Here is a 22,206-nt window from a genome sequence, read left to right on the forward strand (position 1 = left end):
AATGAGAAATCTTTCACCCCAACTGCAGAATTACTTGAAAAGCGTGGATTCAAAATGAAGCAAGGAATGAGGGGAAAAGAGAGAGATAAAAAAAAAATAACCAGATTATAAAGACATATAAAGGCATATAAATTCATGAAACATTTCAACATTTAAGAAACATTATAATCATACTGAAACTTCTGATTTCTCACTGGCGCCTTTTTTCTTTATTTTTTTATCCATTTCCTCTGCAGCTGTCATCAAAGTGAGACAAAAACTTCTAGATCAGTTTTCCTTGAGTTTACTTTTAACTGATGTGTACAACAACCGACACAGTTGTTCCATCCTTTTATTCACGGTTTCTTCACTTGATTTTAATGCACTGACCATCTGTATCACCTGTGTTGTTCTGAATACGTGGCCCTTGCCAGACACACCTGGCTCAAACATAATGTGAAAAAAACCTTTGTGGTCACCTTACAGCTGGAAATAAATCATGTGTGATCGTAAACTCACCAATCACACCACTGTCAAAGAGGCGGACAACTCTGTCGACATCCCAAAGTAAATTAACAAACACAAACAATTAATCTGAAAGCCTTTTATTTATGGACGACTGACGTTCAGTGATTGTATCCGTGTTTATCAGCAGTTAAAATCCGACTATGAGCTATAAATCAAAACTGGCATTGCGGTCTAACTGCCTTTCACCTTTTGTGTCGAGAACAAATCCGGCTTTAGTGGATCACAGCAGATAAACGTCAAGTTGTTTGAGCCTAATCTGTAAGTGCAAGCTATACAGTGATTAATGCTACTATTGTATACTAGCAAAATCGTTTTATTAAGACGAAATCAAGATTCATCGCTGAGCCGTGTTTTGGAGTCTACTCTCAGCAGGGACCCAGCAGTGAATAATTGCTTAAAGCAGCTTTAACATCAACAAATCACTGTAAATGACCCCATCTTTGTATAAATCAGCCCCCTCATTTTAATATCGACAACACCGCCTTCCATTAGGGATCGTGTCCTTGGCTGTTATTTCCACCTAATGAAGCATTTCATCAGGAACAGCGTGAAAAGATTACGCCCTGATACCTCAATCTCCACATGTTCTCACCTGAAAACCTTTGGAAATAAATCACAGTGTAGTGGTAGTACATGTAATAAGTAAGCGTTGTTCTTCAATGTGTGAGCACAGCTTAGCAGACGAAAAGTTTCATTAGTTAAAAAAAAGTTGATCATTTGATATATATATATTACCTCTCTCTCTCTCTGTGACTTGTGCTGAAAGTGTATTGAGGGTCAGATATAGTGGTGGCAGACCAAATTTATTGTTCTGCAACTAAAAGAAAAACAACAAAAAACCAACCAAGGGAGAAAGGGAGAAGATATTTTGCATTGCAAACGCAGAGGCGCTGCAAATAGCTCAAAGAGCAAATGACATGTTTCCAGGAACCAAAATAAAGGGGCACAACTAAAATGTTTAAAAAAGAAACAAGTTTGTTCTTCCTCAACAACCCAAAATAGCTGATTTCAGCATGAACAATACTGAAAAAGACACGTCTCAACCTTTTTCATCACTATTTTGTTTGCAGATTCAGGACGATGTTTTAAATCTAGTCATCTATTTGGATGTGTTTTCCTAAATCTCAAGTTCCTTTATGGCAAGTCCCACCAGGGAACATGAAATTAACCTCACTAGGTGAACAACACTTTCCACAAAAAAAGCAGAAACTCTCCAACTACACTCTACCACAATCAACAACGTAAGAATCGTTCCTTCGACATAATCCTTTTCTCAACTACTTCAACAAGGGAAAGCAAATGGATTCGCTTGCGTTCATTTCAGCTGTAAATTCCAAATACACTCTTTTCTTTGCGAGTGCAGCAGTGAAGATCAGTGACTCTTTACCCGGGGCGCGGCACTTGTTGCCGTCTCATTACTCGGAAAGGTTAAGAGCCGCCGTGTTAGACTGCCTAACTTCAAACGGGTGCTCCAAACTTCATTCTCAATCAGTGTTTGAATTATCTTTTGGCAGTTTTCATCAGATGGTAATCCGGGATCGGCGGCTCAGAAATCTAAGCCATCACACGATTTAAGGGTGCTGCTTCAAACAGACACCCCTTTACGGCCTCACAGGATAGAGAGCGCACCAAAGGGAACACGCTTTCAAAAGAAGTGGCGTTCATCTCTTTAATAATCCTGAATCCCTATGGATCAAATGGAGCAATGAAGTCAGGTATGGAAGACACGAGGAACCGATCTACCTCGAGCAGAGCCGCGTGAGCTGACTGATATGCTCCACTGAGGAGTTGAAGACCCCTCTGGATCCAGCTCCAATTAGAGGCTGGTGGAGTCTGTGACTCCCTCGCGGGCTGAGAGCTTTTCTGTGTTGTGTGAACCCTGAGAAACATCCCAGTGTCAAGCTCACTGAGACATAAACAGGTGAGAAGTTTTCTTTTTTTAAATCCGTAAAGACTCGAGGGACCCTCTGAACATAGATGCTGATAACCCCAAATGTTACATCAGTCCTTAATCAGTTAAATATTTTATTCATTATTCATCTTACCCCTGTCGCTTTTATTTTGGTGTAAACATTTAATGCATAAAATGCAATTTATGCATGCTGAAAGTCTAATTCAGTAAAGAAACAGGATAGCCGATGACTCAGAAGTTATTTTTGCACTTTGAGGTCAAATAGCTTCCAATTTAGGTTTGAATGTAATGGAGAGAAAAAGCCTGCAGAGCTCTGCTCATCTTCATTTGGCAGGATTAATTCTTTTGTCAGCTAAATCCTGAATAATTTGTTGATCCACGCTGTTGATCTACACAAAACTGAGGAATAGTAAACCTAGTGTCTGCCCTTAGCACATAAATATGCATGTTTTTAACACAAAACTATTACAGCTATACTTTCAAATCTCAGAGTAAAGCTGGCACTTCCATTTACAGCGTTAAAGATCCCTCTGTGTTTAGCTGTAGTCCCTGTGCGGCCTGATTTGTACATTAAACCTTACATGAAAAAAGGTCAGCATCTCTACAAGAGACATGCTTGATGCCATTTCTGGGTGTTCGCTACCTTCAGGACGAACTCGGACACTCACCAAACATGTTGCCAATATGCCCATTTTTGGTCAAAGGCCGCAGCTCGTTCTTGCCCCAGGCGTAGCGCTTGTAGTTGTCCCAGGAAAACTTCATCATCTGCAGAGCAAACAAACAAACAAAAGACAAAGCGGTCAGTAAAAAGTAAAGTGATACGCTGAATCTCCAAACATAACCGTAATTAAATTGCTTCAGCTGAAGACAAACGCAATGACGGATGCATTAATAACACTTGAACCCCGCCGCTAAACCACACAGCTGGGATTTCTTCTGCTGCACCTCCTCAAAATTAAAGATTGACTGGTGTCAACAGATGAAAAGCAACATTACTAGATGAAAACATCTCTTTTTAAATGTAAAAAAAAAAGCTCTTGAAGAAGAAAATGTTATCCCGATTCAATTTGCAAAGAGTAATTCAACTTTCTCAGCTGCAGGAAAAATAAAAAAGTGTAGAGAAAAGAGTTAGAAGCTCAAGAAGTTAAATTGATCCCTTAATATACACGAGATAAAGATTTTTAGGTTTGTTTGGGACTCTTATTCATGGTGGCATTGTTTCATTTAGTTTATGTAATATGACAGCACCGATTTCTTTTCAGAGTTTCATTTACTTTTTGTTGTGTTAACTGATGGAGGATTTGGACCACGTGTAATGTCTTCTCCAGCACATTTCCAAAGATTTTCTATTAGGTTTAAGTCTTGATTCTGGTTTGGGGCTGCATGTTTGATCATTTTCAAACCACACTGATGCTTCTTAAAATTCTTATATTGGAATATGCCTGTGCTATTAGGGAAGAAAATAGGTTTAGATAGGAAAAAAATGCACCCTGCGATAGAGTGGTGACCTGCCCAGGGATGGATGGATGGACTGATGGATGGATAGAAAAATCTTGTCCATCAGTATTTAATACCTAACTCACTGAAGCGACTCCAGGTCACATCTCCCCGCAGGTTTGCACAGTAGACATGAGACATAATGGGTTCATCAGTTAATCTGCTGATCTTCTCACCCTGATGGATCTATCACTCTGGGAAAAGAATACGTCTGAACTCAGATATGACAATTTTCTATTGTTCCAGAGTGCGATCTTTATGATCCCAGGGAAGATAAAGCCTTTTTCATTGGTTAGCCTGATTGATAGCACAGCGATCTCCACAGTCGTTTTTTATCTGCTTGACGTAAACGGATCACTTGTAATTAAATAACTTTATGTCAGTTGAAACATATTCAGTTATTGTAGCATTTCTTGATTGAGAAGCTCTATTATCAGTTTGCCGAGTTGAATCTAAGTGGTGGCATTTTCTTTCGGCAGCTGTATATCATTTAATCACCATTTAATTAGTGTGCTTTTCTAAAGTCAGGTAACATCAACTGCTACAAAGTTAAATAATGAAATGCAAATGTGCATGTGCATGCAATTGTACAAAACACACGTTATTTTGTCTTTGTTGCTTCAAATATTTTTCTTTAGTTATAGTCCAGGTCCACAGATATGTCAGTAAGTGACCAGCGATCCAACCCCCTGCGTGTTTCCCCTGGTCTGTGCCAGTTTTCTACTGGTGGAGGTTTGCTGGGGGTTTCTTTCTTTTACTCTTAAAACTGCCCTTTCTCCTACTCAGACCTCCATCAGAACCAAAACAATAGTGAGAGTTGTAATGTTTGCCGTGTTCAGCAGTTGCTTGTGTTGAGCTCAGCTTTGCTGTTATCAGAGTGATGAAACTCATTACGTAAACCCTGAAGGCAACACCAAGGTTTAACCCGAACCCAAATGACTCTTGCTTAAATTAATTTAAATTAACAGCTTTACCCTCATGATAAAAGCAGGAGAAGATTAAATTAAGTAGAATACATTTTGGGGAGCATGAAAGACGATTTTCTTATCTTTCAAGCCTTAGGTGCTCATGAATGTATCTATAAACCAAAGATCTCCACAGAAGTAGGACCAAATTAATGGTTCTGATGTGGCAAAAAAAAAAAAAAAAGGGATTCTGCAAATGTGTCGACATCAATTTCATTCCAGGGGAATCAAATACCGCTTTTCAGTGAAAGAGCACACAGAGTTTGATATATGTGCAGGTTGTCCTCTGCACAGGTGACGTGATATTCTGACGACTGCAAGATTTGATCCCAAAAGGATACGCTGCTTTGATGATGGAGGTGCACATTCATCACTGACTGCTTTGCTTTTATTATTTGAGTTTTTCTAGACTGGTATAACATCTGACAAAACAGTATTTTTTACGTAAATAAAACCAACAATGAGAGCAGCAGCATTCTCTCCGAATCTGATAAAACAGGCACAAAAACATGTGTTGGGGAAGTAGCAGTGATAAATCTTACAAAATATGATCACAAAGGTGATTTTTCTCTGGAAAATAAGACGGAGCTGCAGCCAACTCCGTCTGTAACCCGGCAGAGCGCTCCTCCTCACTGAATAAAAACTCTAAAATGTCTCCACATTTATGTGAAACTGACAGCGTCTTTGAAAACACCAGCCTTCCCCCATTCGCTCAGCATCTTAAAACAGGCAAAGAACAAAAGTAAGAGGGAAAAAAAGCATTTTGCGAAACGGCGAGATGCCTTTTTCTGTTTCTTTTGAAGGATATTGCATACACGTTGGGAACATCTGTGCAAAGTATTATCAAACGGTCCTTTGAGGGAACTTGGACTTTATGACAAACATCAAATAAATGCTGGGGAACAAGGAAAACAGACAGATGTTCACACAAACTGCATGCCTGAAGGAAGTGCACAATTTAAAATAGGAGCATTAATGAGTACTGACGTAACTTTAAGAGATGCTGAAATAGAGAACTTCAGAAATATGACTGCTGAGCTAATTTTCTTTTTTGTATTTGTCTTTTTCCTTTAGTTTTCCAGTTCATATAAACATAAGAACCTAACGGCTGACTCCCTGCTGGCCAGTCACAATTGTTTCTATAAAAAAGATATTTTTTATTCATCTCACTTGTTTAACATGTGTTCTCTGTCCAACAAGTGTTGTTTATTGCAGGTGACTTATTCAGGCTGCACGACATCTGGAGTTGCTGGTTGGGGAAAACTTGGAAAATGCTTCAGAAAGTAGACAGTGATGCAAAGACAGGTGTGAGAAGGACGAAGCAACGAGGGAGTTGAACTGATTACGCTGCTGTCATGGGCATCAGAAAGCAAAGACAAAGCTGCAGGAAATAATGGTTATTTTCAACACTAAAGCCTTGAAGAAGGTCCCAGTAAGAGGGAATAAAGTTGTACAGGATGAATATCAACTACAGCTTACTACAAATGCCGTTTCACTGGGATATCATGTTCCTTAAGCACATATTTTTAACTGCTCCGGTTAAGGTTAATTGATAGGCTCTAACCAACTTCGTTTGCATTTTTAATGAAAGGAGGACGGACACAGATGTTGGTCAAGCGTCAAGTGTTTTTTGAACATATCTCATAATTTCCCAATTGATTACCATGGTCTCACTACTCACACAGTTTTCTTTTCATGTCAAAATGTCAGCCCAATCAAACTCACACTCCTTAATAATGAGCTTCTTGGTTTCCTGCTGCGATACTCTGAAAATACTTCATTTCACTCATTAGAACCAGATATTTGAGTGTGTTTGACTTCATCGGCACTGTGGGCTGCTGAGGGATGCAGCAGGACAAAAGTCAGATATTTAGTGGACTGTTGGAGCAAAAGCCCGTCAATAACGCAATCTAATAGCTGTAGTTTCAGCAGAAGACTCAAGAGTAGTAAAGATGACTGATTTCTTACCAAGAGCTAACACAGCACACATGGGCTTACAGAACTCTGACTGTACTGGACCCCAGGAAGAGTAGTTGATGTAAACTACATCAGCTAATGGGGATCCAAATCAAATAAAATCAAACTCTGACTGTACTTTGGTTCCACTAATTGGCTATAGTTGGAGAAAGGACATTATATACTGAACACAGGATCAATGATTTTATATGAATCAAGAAAGCAACTGACTGGATGCCTGGACTCATGCACTACAGACTCCAAGCTCAAGGAGAGACTCATGACATCAACCAAAAATATCAAAAGATGTATGTAGATACTGCAGCAACAACAACACAACACCCCAAAGGAAATGATGCAAGACAAGATCAATTCATCTCTCTTTTCTTTTCAAGAATCAAACTATACTCACGCACTTCAACAAGTTCACACCCTCTCATGCCACATGGCATTTCTCACTCACGGAGAAATTAACTTACACCCCACAGTAAGAGCTGAGCTCACAGCTGTTTTGAGTTCCCAACCTATCAGCCAATCAGGAACTAGAATGTTTTGTTGCCAGGTAAGGTCTGAGTTTCAGCTTCAAGCGTTCCATGAATGCGTAGTGGAGGTAACCTAAGTTACAACACAGCAAGTTACACACACACACACACACACACACACACACACACACACACACACACACACACACACACACACACACACACACACACACACACACACACACACTAACCACCACCGGTCAAGGCGCCCATTTGGGGTTAAATGTGTTTTTCTTTAGTAATTTAGTTTTGTTTGTTTAGAGCAGAATAAGAGCACTGCTGTTTAATTATTATTATTATGCATACCTAAGACAAATTATTTAATATAGCATAAATATTGTGAAGAGATGGGGGGCACACACCCTGTGCAGATATTTGTATGCACCATGTTCGTGCAGAAGTGTTTGGTCTCAGGTATGAGCACATTTTGTGTAATGAATGGGCTTGCCCTTGACACAGTGGGACAAGCTGTGGCACAACTAATATGTATTATTCTGTTTTTCAGCTTGTTGGATCCACATTTGCACCCTACATGTAAAAACAGAACCTCTCCAAAGGCGCCTTTAATTCCAACTGCCAGCGGCAGAGCGGAGGCTGATATTTAAATGTGTGAGTTGTGTGTATAAAGTCATCGGATAAGTGGTTTTCACTGGACTTGTTAGCAGGTGGAGGACCTAAAGTTAAAACCACTTTATCAAATTTAGACATGCTGTACCTGGCAGCCACTAGAAAGGCCTTTAAAACACATTTCATATTTTTACGGAAAAAACAAAACAAAGTCCATGTTTAATAACTTGAAAGGATGACACAGAGTAGAATAAATATGCAGGAACAAACCGGATAATGAGATGGGTCCAGAGGGTTTAAATAAAAATAAAACCTCTCTGAATTGTGAGGTCGGGCAAATATTTTAATCAGAGATGCAGCTAAAGCAATAATCTCGGCAAATTCTCGTTTCAACCCCTAATTTTAGTTGAATCGCAGTTAAAATAAAACTTTTCCACCAACTGTCAAAGCACCTACAGCAGGTGACCAGACGTTCTTTCCCTGTCAAACATCTTTTCAAACATTTTGAACTTTGGGAAATGAAAACAGCTGCATCAGGTAATAAAAACCGAGCAGCCAGACATAACATGGATGTCAAACTGACATTTAATTTCCAAATGTCTGTTTGAACACCGACTGCTGTGCTGGTACTGTCTTTCAGTGGGATGTGGGACTTGAATGAAGAGATTAAGAAATTCCAGTATGGCAGCACCTCCTGCTCAGCATGGTGTCTTTTTTGAGCTCCAGTGGTTTATTACATTTCTGAACCTTCTATCCTCAGAAACTGCTGATCATTTGGCACCAGAAATTTACAGATTATCTTTCTGAAGGCTTTTTTACTGGTCATCATACTGTAGTTTCGACAGAGTGGAATTATGCTTGTGAATGTGATTTGCATTACGTCCTTGTAAGCTGAAGCATCTCATTGTGCTGCAGGAAAAAACTGAGGTCAGTTATTCACCTGATGCATATGACTTTATTTGCGGGGATGGCACATGGTTACTCTACAGAACCTGCACACAATGACATGCTGATCAAGTATGTGCACGTTAAAAGAAGAGCGGCCAACGCAGCATCGGTCTGTGTGTAGGTGGAGGAGAGAGCAGTGACCTATCAAAAGTAGCAATAATACATTTACTGATCATAAAAGGATCCATTTTCTTTATCAATATATTATGTAAATTTAAATTAAATTTTTGTTAGAATCTGGAAAACGTTTACATCATTTAAATAATTTGGGCTCTGCCCCTCACATAGCCAAGAAGACGATGAGTCCGTCTGCAAAGCTCTGCAGCTTTTCTGGACCACTTGTTGGAGCTGATCATCTTCAGATTCAGGAAGCGTTCTTATCTGGCCTGGCCAGCTGTACCAATTCACTTACTCTCTTGTGAAATGGGCCCGCTTCTCCTCCCAATCACAGCCATTTTCACCAGTGGAGAAGGTATCGAACCGATTGCAACGGTGCAGGCGTTATGCAAAGACTTTTTAAAACTACCAAAAGAAATTACTTCGTTTTTTTCCAAACGAGTGTGATTCATCTATGGATGCAGATACTAGAAGTCTAAACTTAAAAAAGATCACCGTAGGAGGGGAGATAGGAAAAAAAATGGATTGCTGGATTGCTGACACTAACAAGGCCACATATTTTTAACGCACGGGTCATGGGTAACTTACCAGTTGTAGCTATATTTTTCTAATTAAAATAAAATGCCGTGCTTTTTTTCCCCATTTTGTTTAAATCTTTTTTCAGAGAAATTGTTGGAGAGAGAAAGCAGTCTCTTCAGAAAATTACTCAAATTTATCATACAGGGAAAAAATAATAATAATACAAAAAACATAGTGCCCCAGCCCTCAGTGGAAAGATATAATATACTGTACTTCAACGTTTTGGGCATAATTTCCACCAGGCTAAAAGTGTACATATTTGTGGTACAGTAGCACTTCAAGCCATCGATCAAATACCAACCAGTATCAGAAGATTTCTCTCAGGTTCATTATCCAATCTGGAAAAGTGACCAAGTGTCACAGTGACACCCAAACCTGGAGTCCTTCACGGGAAAACCCTCAAAGCTCATCTACCGCAGCGATTCAGACAACACTTACTCTGGCTCATGGCATGATCCAAAAATAAACGTAGTCATCTGATGACACGGTTGAGGGAGACGATCTGTGATCACCATCAAGTCTTCAGTGAGTCAGTCGCCATCATCCGGGCACACTTGGCTGACTAAATTTGTTCAGGCACCAACATTAGTAATATAATATTATATGTCTTGCCAAATTGATAAAAATGCTTGAATGGATATGGGAAGCACAAAACAATATGTCAATTATTATATACAGACAGAAACAAGCAGTTAATTAAAAGAGAACAAATAAAAACAATTTGTGCTATGCAAGGAATAATATTGGTTAAAATAAGTTTTACCCACTGATTACAAATAAGCTTAAGCCAGTGAAAAGAAAATAATTCAATTATTCATTCAACACAAGCCATTTCTGTACATTTCAAAATTTGCTGTAATATTTGGAAACTACTGGCCACAGAAGGCTTTATAAAACAACTATTACTTGAGACAGCAGAGACAAGAACTCATCTCATAAATATGCATTAGGCGTGCATCAAAGTGTTCTTGACACTTTTTTTTCCGACGAGGATGTTCTGTAACGCAGCCACTACATTTGGCTCCACACGAGGCCACCCTCTAATCTGAGAAGGATGGTGGTGGTTAATGGATGATACATCACCCCGTAACACGAGGTGCTGTGTCATCACCTGAAACCAACGGGACCTTTGGCACAGAAAATGTGGAATCAGCTTCTTTCTGCATTGTTTTCCTAGAACTTCCCACCTAAACTTGAAAGCCCCCCCTCAACGCTTCCTCCTGCGTCAAGTTTTAAGCCTGCCTAGTCATTTCCTGCCTATTAAAACCACATTTATAGCGTGCTTCGACAGACCCCTCCAGGCCTCCGACGGCCAGCGAGGGCAACCTGAGTCAGCACAACAGTGTGGTCCATTACAAGCAGGTCTCAAAACAAGAGGAGCAGGCGGCACTGAGCTGTGAGCCGGTCATGCATTGAATTAATGACCATCAAGAATCAACATCAGCCTACAGATACGTGTAGACACTTTTATTTTCCTGAATGATCCTCCATATCCAGAGCAAAAATATGCAGGGAGATATTGTTCTGGTGAGAAGGCGCCCATGTCGTGTTTTGTATTTAGGAATAATTAGGTCAGTAAGCCTTGGAACATGAGGTGGCGAGAGATATAATTTAAGTCAATCTCTGTTGAAATCAAAAAGGGCATATGTACTGACAGCTGTTGTTTAATTTAACACAAAAATGAAATTATATTGTATCCAAAGTGAATTCATTCATTCAATTATACATCCAACTCTGGGATGTTTAATTGGTATGTAAGGGATGTCTCTAAATAAATCTAAATGACATTTTCTAGGTTAAACTTTCATTTGCTTCTACCTTTCCTTCTCTGGTGAATTCACAGCCCTTTCCAAAACTCATCATTAGGAGCGAAGTGCAACCTGCGCCAAACTGTCTGAGGTGGATAAAGAGGTTCAATGCGAAGGACGGGGATATAAATAAATAAATAAAATCGCCACACAGAGCCTTATTAGGCGTCTGGACAAGGAGGGAGAAAGACAGAGTTGGGAATTTATATGAAAATTGATTTTGAACTACATAATACATCAAAATCATTATTCCTCTCCCAATCAAGTGAACCCTGAGATAACTGCTAAAGATGAGCTTTAGCACCCGTGGAGGTCAGAGGTAAAGTGTGACAGCAGACAGATTAGATTCAGCTGACACTATTAACAGGTTTATTCATTTAATTTGACATTGATAATGCAGGAAGGCGATGACGACTGTTGCACACCTGCTCCCGGACAATCGAGCACCACACGCACACGTAGAACAAGAATAGAGGGAAATGAGACAGATCTCACATAATTAGCCCAGACGCCATTCAGTCAAGCCTCTTCAGTCCTCCACATCTCTCTCTTTAAACATATATGGCCTGGAGAAAGGTGAGGGTTGTCTCCAACAACGCACCACAATGAAAGTATTTTCCAAAGCTACGACTGCTTGCTGTCAAAGGAAATACAGCTTGGTCTTTCAGCTCAGTTCAGCTTGACAGGTCTGATTCACTCTCGCTGCACTCATCACAGCGTCATTCCCAGATGCAGCGAGCATCTGTAAGCGGTATCAGAGCGTATAAAAAACAACTAAAATGCTACCCGCTGAGCTACAGTACAAATGGCAAACAGAACAATAGGGATCAGAAAGTGGATATGATGCGCTGTATCTGACAGTCTATGATATTTCCCTCAGGAGTTAACGGCAACCCGGCACGGAGGACGGGGAACCCGGGACCATTTGCCTCAGTAATAACCGTTTGAGGTGACAGGTTCTGTGTATCAGTTGAGCAGAAAGTGCTGGTAGTTATGGTCTGCAAATATCCTTAATCAAGCCTTCATTTAAACATCTGATATGAAGCAAACTCGACTCGACTGAAACGCTGCTTTAATACCAGTGGTGGACAGTAACGGAGTAAATTTACTTGAGTACTGTACTAGGATTTGTACTTTACTTGAGTATTAGATTTATTTGGTACTTATTACTCTTACTTGAATACATTTCCAAGACAAATATTTTTACTTTTACTCGAGCACATTTCTAGGAAGGCTGAAAAGTACTCGTTACTTTCAGGTCTGCTCTTTTTTCTTCTTCCCTAAAATCCTATTGAACACAAGCTGTTTTTGTCAAAGGAGGAGACCTATCACAGTGCACGCTCTCCACTGGGATGTACGTAAAGCGGAAATACGTCAAGCCTCCTCAAAACGATACCGCCAAAGTAGCCTGCGTTTGTCAAGACAGAGCTGCAACAAGTCAAGACAGAGCTGCAACAATTCAAGACAGAGCCGCAACAAGTCAAGACAGAGCCGCAACAAGTCAAGACAGAGCTGCAACAATTCAAGACAGAGCCGCAACAAGTCAAGACAGAGCCGCAACAAGTCAAGACATTGCCGCAACAATGGCTACGCCTGCGTCAGGAGAAGAATATTGGGATATTGGGAGACAGGCACAGAGACAGACAAGACAGACATTGGGAGACAGACAAGACAGACATTGGGAGACAGTTTGTTATGCTCTATATTGCTATATTGTACTGGTACATGTCCTTCCTGTAAAGTTAAGTGACTTCAACATTGAGTTATTGAAAGCAGAGATGTAGTTTTTTGTAAAGCAGTGGTCTTTGAGGGGGATCCAGACTTAGTTGGATGGTGCAGGTTCATTTGGTTTCAGTTCATGATTGTTAATAAACTCTGCATCATCTGCTGTCCTCTTATGATCCCATTCATTTGATTTGTTTTTGGTGTTTCTGCAGGTTTTATATAACATTGTGGTTCTAAAAGCAGCACATCAGTGCAGCTGGTTTCAAAAAGTTAATTCTCAGAAACAAGAGTTAAAAGATCCGTAAATTAATTTAGAAAAAAATATAGTAATTTACTGATGTGGAAAATAAGAAATTTACTCTTACTCTTACTCTTACTTAAAGTAAATTTAAAAGCATTTACTTTTGGATACTTAAGTACCTTTAAAAGCAAGTACTTTTCTACTCTTACTCGAGTAATATTTTGACTGAGCTACTTTTACTTGTAACGGAGTAAATTTTGACCAGTAGTATTTGTACTCTTACTCAAGTACTGGGGTCGAGTACTCTGTCCACCTCTGTTTAATAGCAGAATGATGTTTGTCCGCACTGGAGCTGTCAAGGCTCCTGTCAAACAGTTTTCCTTTGGCTCTTAGTTTCTGTGGATCGCTAACCCGGCCCGGTCAATAAACCTCGCCATAAATGTTGATCGGGTTTGAAGGAGAGCAGAGCGGTTTCTACACCTGCTGGAGAAACAGGAACTTTCATGGTCAAGTATTGAAAACCTCCAATAGGTCAGAACCCCCAGCTGACTATCCTCCACTGCTTTTACTTTCATAGACTGCACTTCTCTCCTCAGGCACAAGCGGGCAATGAAACTGCTACAATGGTGCAGAAATCGGGGAGTTAGTAAGCGCAAACCATCGCAAAGCCTTTACAGCGATATTAAAGTACGTGAGGGAGGATGATACAGAAGCCAGGGAACAAAGTCATGAAGGAAGGACACACGGAGGAGCGAGAAGTCATTTGTCTTTAAGACATTGCTAATTTAAGCAGGCTACGTGTGAAAATGTTTACTCTCTACAATGGCTTCCTGCAGAAAGTTGTCGCCCCCCCCGCTATCACAGGAAGAAGACTTTTAGTAGAAGCTCTTTTGAGTGAAAAAGTGTGCAAGCAGAGAAGGTTTTGGACAAATGCATCAGGGATATATAAAAAAAAAAAATTATAATAATAAATAAATACATAAAAAGACTCAGCTCTTAAGTGGGACTGAAAGCTTGTTTTTTATTGCATCAAATTACTCATAATTTTCAGATTTATTTCAGTCAGCAATAAAAAAAACTAATTTTTCTGTATGTTGGAGGTTAAACAGCGACCAAAAATCCACAATATGTACTTGGATGGTGGAGTGTCTGACGTGTACGCCGATCAGCTTCTTTGTTATGCTGGCATATGCTATCAAACACTCCTACAGCTACGGCTAAAAGGCAAGAAAAAACAACTTTGCAATCATTTTATGAGAATTCAAATCCTCTTTAGAACTGGTGAAACCGATTGGGTTATGCCGTTAATATTCATCATCAAGTCTGTCCTTGTAAATCCCAGTCACTGCAACATAGTCCTGAATTTAAAAGGTGCTTTCGATGGAAGGAAAACAAATCACCGAGTATTTTATCAAATAATGATTGATACTAGCATTTTCCTTTTTCTTTTTTAAAATGGCAAGGCCAATCAAATATGAGGAATTGTGATGTTTCGTTGTCACATACGAAAGCATTAAACCATCATTAAGACTGATGACAAATGATCCTGGAGCAGCAGTGTACGACTTTTGAGTGCCATGGCGTGAGTGATATTCATGAAGCATCATCTTTGCACAAAAGATACAAAAACGCCCTCCCGGACCGCTGAGCACCCATCATGTCTTACAGGCAGCAGTCCAGTATCAGCTGCAGCACACCACCACACCAGAGGTCTCCTATCCCTCAACAGGCTTTCTCGTAGTATGACGACGAGTTTTCAAAAAACTTTAATATCGTTGAGTTTTGGACCAATAAGGGCATTTTAGCAGACTAAACCCAGAGGAATGACTGATAGACAATTAAAATAAAGTTGTGTCTGTATTCCACATCATCATTCTGGTTAACTCTGATTTACTCCACTGAGGGCAGCACATGTTCATCTAATTCACATAGAAAAAATAATGATATAAAATCTCTGAAATACAACATAAAATACTGGAGATCTCAGAGATAATGTTTGTTGTTCAGGTGTAATTAGGGCCCGAGCACTGACAGTGCGAAGGCCCTATTGTATCTGTAGGAATTTTCCTTCTTCCGACGAAATGAGGGCCTTTTTGCCCCCCTAAACGTGCCCCAAAAGTCACCAAATTTTACACACATGCCAGGCCTGGCGAAAAATTTTATATTTAATGGTTTGCATTAATGGGCGTGGCCTAATGGCTCAACAGCGCCACCTAGAAAACTTTGTGCCTCAAGCCCCACAATACGGTTTGACGTACATGCACGAAAATCGGTACACACCTGTATCATGTCGCAACTTCAAGAAAAGTCTCTTGGCGCCATGGCCGAAACCGAACAGGAAGTCGGCCATTTTGAATTAATCGTGTAATTTTGGTGCAATTTATGCCATGTCTTCGGCCGTTAATGTAGCCCGAACTGTAACATGCACCCAGGTGTGTTATACATCAAAATTTGCGTCTCGATCCTGCGACGATGCGCATTACTTTTCTCAGTCAAAAGCCTTACCGTGGCGACGATAGACGCCAAAAAGCGCAACCCCCCTTCATCTGATTGGTCCATATTTGATAGTTCCTACTTTCTGCCATAACCTTTGAATGGTTTGACATGAAGACTTGTGGGTTGTGTCATCGGACTCGATTTTGAGTACTTGACCTTCATTGGCATGAATAAGCTCCGTCCCTTCATCTGATTGGTCGATATCTGATAGTTCCTACTTTCTGCCATAACTTTTGAATGGTTTGATATAGAGAGTCGTGGGTGGTGTCATCCGCTAAATGTCCAGACCTGAAGAATCTACTTGCAAGTCATACAAGCTTCCACTGCAGCACGCCTGAACGTGCACAAGGGTGCGAGGGCCCGTTCATCGCTGCTTGCAGTTTAATTCTGTCTAATTCGCTACTATGTAGTACCAAATTACATAGAACCTGCCCAAAACACACACGCAAACACACTTAAGTATCAGAATAAACTTTAACAAGCGTACATTTTCATTTAAATTCCTTCTCCCGGATCTGAGGAGAATGTGACCAATTTACCCTCATAGTAAATAATTAAGTAAAAACTTAAAAAACGCACCGATGGCCCATCACTACTAGTTATGAATTCCACTGATGCCGCCCTGTACGCGGGCAGCTCTGCAGCGCCTTCCTTTACCTCAATGAGTCTTCTCACACGAGCTTAAGCCTTTGAACTTGAAGATACCGAGGGTATTACAGCCTTGCTGATGCTTTCATTTTAAACTTGTGACTTATGGGGAGCTAAAAAATGAATTTGACATGTTTTCAGTGGTAAATTAGTCTCGCATGCTCGCTACTCTGAGGACAGCAATAAAAAACAATTAATTAATTACATTTTGCTAATAAAACTCAATCTGCAGAGGACACGTCTGTGTTGTTGCTATTCAATTAAAAACAAAGGCCTGTGAGACTGAATCAATGAAAAATTATAGAATTTACTGCTGCTTTTTTGTTTTTTTCTACCCCTATAAAACTCTGCTGCTTGTTTTCTGAACATAAAAATCCCTTCATGTCCTTACAAATCATATATTAATAAAAAAATAGCAAGTAATTAAAAGGAAAATTGCGGAGCTGTGCCTTCCATTTGCAGGGACGGAAACTCGCAAACCCTCTAAATCCTAATTTAGTAGCTCAGCAAACGTCACATGTTCAGATAAGGGGAACAACCTTCTTGCAGAAGCCGTCCACTAATTTACTCTCACTTTCAGGCAGCGGTGATTTAAAATGCAACGAGCATTCTCACCGTCGGTGCAGGGTGAGGCAAGTTATATATTCTGTTTCTTTGCCTTTGAGGTGGAGAAGAGACATCAGTCACCTTGCCAGGGCTGTTTGACAGGCCTATTCTCTTACTTTAATAAAAATCACAACTCTGGAAAGAGCCACTTCCAATGCTCATCTAATAATCCCTCCACTTCTCCTGCACTAACAGTATAACGTCGCCCTGCCTTCACCCACACTTAGTAAATCCCAGAAATATCAGCTACACTTAAAAACAATGGGATCTTAAGCCTTTGAGGGGATCATGGCTCTGTGAGCACGTCAATAGTTAGATTTCTTTTTTTTGTTTTCAGGAGAACACAGTGCACGTTGGGAACAGAACAGATAAATAATCCATGAAAGTTATTCGAGAAAAAAGGTCAGAGATTCGCTGCTGCTGAACTCTGAGCTGGAAATGTACACCTCACTAGTCACAGTCATTTGAAAACTACAGTGCAACTTCTCACAATACTAAGATTTTATGTACTAAATCATTAAAAAAAGTAATCTGGTCTCCAAATTAGGTAAATGCAACTTCAGATGAACACCACATGACAAGAGGAACAACCAAGTCCACCCCAGAGCTCCATCTGAGAAACTTTTCTCTGACTGCCGAGCTGCATCTGACCAAACTCTTGCAACACTTTTGCAATGAACTGGATTATTGACACATCTAAAGAAAAAAGTGCCGATTTTTGCAACATTTGGCAATTTGGCAGTTTGTTTTTAAATTGTAGGCATTTCTATGACGGGTTTCTCCCGTGATAATTTTCTTTTTCAAAATATAGATGTAATAGGACTGTGACTATTTTGACATTTTCAGGGAAAACTTATAACTGAAAGGGGAGGGGGATGTACTTTCTTTCTCAAATAAAATAAAAAATTGCATCTATCGAATCCCAAACCAGTATCACATCCCCTTGTTCTTAAACCATCAAGTCCAGTGCTCCAGTGTGGGGTGTAGCAAGTATGAGTGCACTGGCTAAGAGGCATGTTTTCAGCTTTTAAGGACACTCTTAGAATCAAAGAATGGGTTTTTTTTTATCTCACTGGTGATCATTTTCACTAGTACCTAGCACATGGGACTAACACAGCTCAGCACCCACTTCTGAGATTATTTTTGCTTTACACAAACAATCAAACATGCCACCAAAACTGAAACTCCTCAAACCCGCATCGCAAATTGATTCAGTTCTGCCTCGCTTTCCCAGCAACAGCATTACACGTTCTTGAACCCCCAAGCAGCACACGCCGCTGTGAGTATAAATGGTATAATTGGGGTGATGTTTAAAAGCATTAGAAGCCCTTGAAGAACACATACAGGCTTACTGACCACTTACACTAGCTGCTATAAACACAAGCGCAGGTGGGGAGGGGGATTTACAGCGTCCAATGTTCTTCTATCAGTACAGAGACAGCCAAGAGATCACCCAGGCGTCCGGGGCTCGTTTCAGGCTGCTATGCTATTGATCCTCTCCGAATGCATTCACGGGCCACGTTTAGCCGTTCTGCTGTGCAGCACAGCTTCACGCCCAGAGGTCCTCAGGTGGAGTGAGCTTGGAACCAGAAGCAAAATAAAAGTTCAGGTGGAAAACAACCTCTCTTCCTGAATTCCAACAGTGAGCACAGCAGCTAAAGGTTACCTGCAGGTCCATTATATGGAAAACGGCCTCAGATCAGCGATCAGGCCTGCTTACTTTGAGTAAAACCAGCATTCTCAGGAACACCGCTTGTATTACCCTTCTCAGATAAGAGCGCCAGCAGCCGAGGATTTGAGGGTGGCGTCGAGAGATGAGGTACAAAGGTCAAGGGGGAACAAGCCTCTCGTAAGCGATGGCCGATTCTTGAGTGCAGGAGTTTGCGTGTGCGCTGGTCATTTGTTGATACAGTAAATTTGAGCGTGAGCATGGAAACTGAGGACGCACGTGCCGTGAATTGCTTCACTCTAGAGGCACGACGGGTGAAAGCTCACATCCACAAAACAGACGAAGCAGTTGAGAAGACAAGTTGCAATTTGAATGAAGTGAGTGACATTTAAATGCAAGCTCGGATTTATTCCCCCATCACCTTTACCCCTTGAGTTTGTTTTTTCTTTTTTCTTCTGATTGGTAGTTAAGCTGCTGGAACACACCCGACCCTTATCCTCATCAGTGTCGACCCTGAATCTACCAAGTCCCGGATGACTTTCTGTTTGCCCTGTAAACGTCTAATCTTGGATTCTTTTTTGTTGTTTTTTTTCCCTCCAACATATTCCCTGCCTGCGGCTGCCGTACGATTTCTCTGTGGAAAGACTCACTGGGGCATTTTCAGTTAGGTTTTGTTTTACTATTTTTTTTTTCAAACGCTGCCTCTCATCCACCCTCGAGTTCCTGAGTCCTTACGACAGCAGGCTAAGTGCTAATGTCAACGTTAGTCAAAGAGCTTGTAAGGGTGGACTCTAAAGTAGGAATGGGCGATATTTTACATTTAAAAAATGTTGTCATCTCGCGGTAAAAACGATAAATTCCCGTTGATGACGTTTTTGTGTAAAGCTGGATTTATGGAAGGAAGGGAAAAAAGAAGTGAGGAAGGAAGGAAGGAAAGGAAGAAGGAAGCCTGAAAGAAAGAAAGAAAGAAAAGAAAGAAAGAAAGAAAGAAAGAAAGAAAGAAAGAAAGAAAGAAAGAAAGAAAGAAAGAAAGAAAGAAAGAAAGAAAGAAAGAAAGAAAGAAAGAAGAAAGAAAGAAAGAAAGAAAGAAAGAAAGGAAGGAAGGAAGGAAGGAAGGAAGGAAGGAAGGAAGGAAGGAAGGAAGGAAGGAAGGAAGGAAGGAAGGAAGGAAGGAAACCTGAAGGAAACCTGAAGGAAAGAAAGAAAGAAGAGCATGAAAGAAAGAAAGAAAGAAAGAAAGAAAGAAAGAAAGAAAGAAAGAAAGAAAGAAAGGAAGGAAGGAAGGAAGGAAACCTGAAGGAAAGAAAGAAAGAAAGAAGAGCCTGAAAGAAAGAAAGAAAGAAAGAAAGAAAGAAAGAAAGAAAGAAAGAAAGAAAGAAAGAAAGAAAGAAAGAAAGAAAGAAAGAAAGAAAGAAAGAAAGAAAGAAAGAAAGAAAGAAAGAAAGAAAGAAATAAAGAAAGAAGGAAAAAAAGAAAGAACGAAGCCTGAAAGAAAGAAAGAAAGAAAGAAAAATAGATATGAGCCTGAAAGAAAGAAAGAAAGAAAGAAAGAAGAAGAAAGAAAGAAAGGAAGGAAGGAAGGAAGGAAGGAAGGAAGGAAGGAAGGAAGGAAGGAAGGAAGGAAGGAAGGAAGGAAGGAAGGAAGGAAGGAAGGAAGGAAGGAAAGAAAGAAAGAAGAGCCTGAAAGAAAGAAAGAAAGAAAGAAAGAAAGAAAGAAAGAAAGAAAGAAAGAAAGAAAGAAAGAAAGAAAGAAAGAAAGAAAGAAAGAAAGAAAGAAAGAAAGAAAGAAAGAAAGAAAGAAAGAAACCTGAAGGAAAGAAAGAACGAAGCCTGAAAGAAAGAAAGAAAGAAAGAAAGAAAGAAAGAAAGAAAGAAAAGAAAGAAAGAAAGAAAGAAAGAAAGAAAGAAAGAAAGAAAGAAAGATGAGCCTGAAAGAAAGAAAAATAGATATGAGCCTGAAAGAAAGAAAGAAAGAAATAAGAAAGAAAGAAAGAAGAAGAAAGAAAGAAGAAAGAAAGAAAGAAAGAAAGAAAGAAAGAAAGATGAGCCTGAAAGAAAGAAAAATAGATATGAGCCTGAAAGAAAGAAAGAAAGAAATAAGAAAGAAAGAAAGAAAGAAAGAAAGAAAGAAAAGAAAGAAAGAAAGAAAGAAAGAAAGAAAGAAAGAAAGAAAGAAAGATGAGCCTGAAAGAAAGAAAAATAGATATGAGCCTGAAAGAAAGAAAGAAAGAAATAAGAAAGAAAGAAAGAAAGAAAGAAAGAAAGAAAGAAAGAAAGAAAGAAAGAAAGAAAGAAAGAAAGAAAGAAAGAAAGAAAGAAAGAAAGAAAGAAAGAAAGAAAGAAAGAAAGTAGTTTAGTTAGTTTAGATTTTTTTAATCGTAATTTTTATCGTTATCGGATAAATGCCAGAAATGATCGTGATACATTTTTTAGTCCATACCGCCCATCCCTAGTCTAAAGCACCAACTGGTAAAAAAGTTCAATTAAAATAATACTTAAAGGGATTCAGTGATTAGATTGGTTATTTTCTTCATTATAATATTCATTTAACACATTCTATTGTAAAATGAACAAACCAAAGTCTATCAGGAACATAAGCAGTGTGCAAGACAATCAACCGTTATATAAATACCACAATGATCTTGGAAAGTTGTTATTGAAGTAAGATGTCGGAGCACAAAAGATGAAAAGCCAGAGAGGAAGCATTTCCTCCAGTCCTCCAAGAGGGAAGCCAAAAATCAGGATAGAAAAGCACTTTTTCACACCATTACAACAGCAAGCATCACTCTAAGTCAGGATGAGGGAAGCTGCCCTGTCAGAAGTTTCCTTTCTTCTGGCTGTGTGGGATGTCTGCTGGTAACTACACTGCAATCATGTGAAATCTCTCTGTTGTTGTAACATCCAGTTGGAAAGGAAGCAGAATCTCAATTCAGTCACTCAGTTTTACTCTACAAAACATCTCCGGTCTATCGCTCTTTCTGCACATGCTTTAATCAGATGTGTTTAAATGCAGCTGGGGGAGTGTTTTGCCTTGCCTTACCGTCAGGTTTTAAACCTGCTTTTATGATTAATTGCGGCTGAATTCAGAGCCAAGAATCATTTACAGTCTTAGGCTTCATCCACTAAAAGCGCATCATGTTAACAAAAATGTGTTTCTTAATAAGCTTTAAAGCATCGTCCCGCTTCACTTTCACTAACCTTTACTCGGGGGGGGTAGTGAAGTGGTGCCGTGGTCTCAATGTGACACCCCTGCTGGACAATCAACTATAAGTCACTAAAAACACCCTGCGGCCAATAAAGATAAACACTTGAACCCAATGCGAGTAAATAACTGACATAAAAAGCGTAAACAAGAATCCATGGAAAGCCTGCTCAAGTATAAATTAATGTCATCCTCATTAAAGCACCAAAGCAAAAGTGCAG

General features: G+C 39.8%; 1 protein-coding gene across 1 annotated transcript in view; it reads right to left on the reverse strand.

Annotated features, from left to right (window-relative positions):
- LOC133437352 (mannosyl-oligosaccharide 1,2-alpha-mannosidase IA) overlaps positions 1 to 22,206 on the reverse strand; it is a 231,329-nt gene that overhangs the window by 123,844 nt on the left and 85,279 nt on the right. The window contains exon 2 of the mRNA XM_061717291.1: positions 3,088 to 3,184. Within this exon, the coding sequence (XP_061573275.1) occupies positions 3,088 to 3,184 (97 nt within the window). The remainder of the gene's footprint in view (positions 1 to 3,087; positions 3,185 to 22,206) is intronic.

This window comes from Cololabis saira, chromosome 3, assembly GCF_033807715.1.
Source record: "Cololabis saira isolate AMF1-May2022 chromosome 3, fColSai1.1, whole genome shotgun sequence".
Classification (NCBI taxonomy): Eukaryota; Metazoa; Chordata; class Actinopteri; order Beloniformes; family Belonidae; genus Cololabis; species Cololabis saira.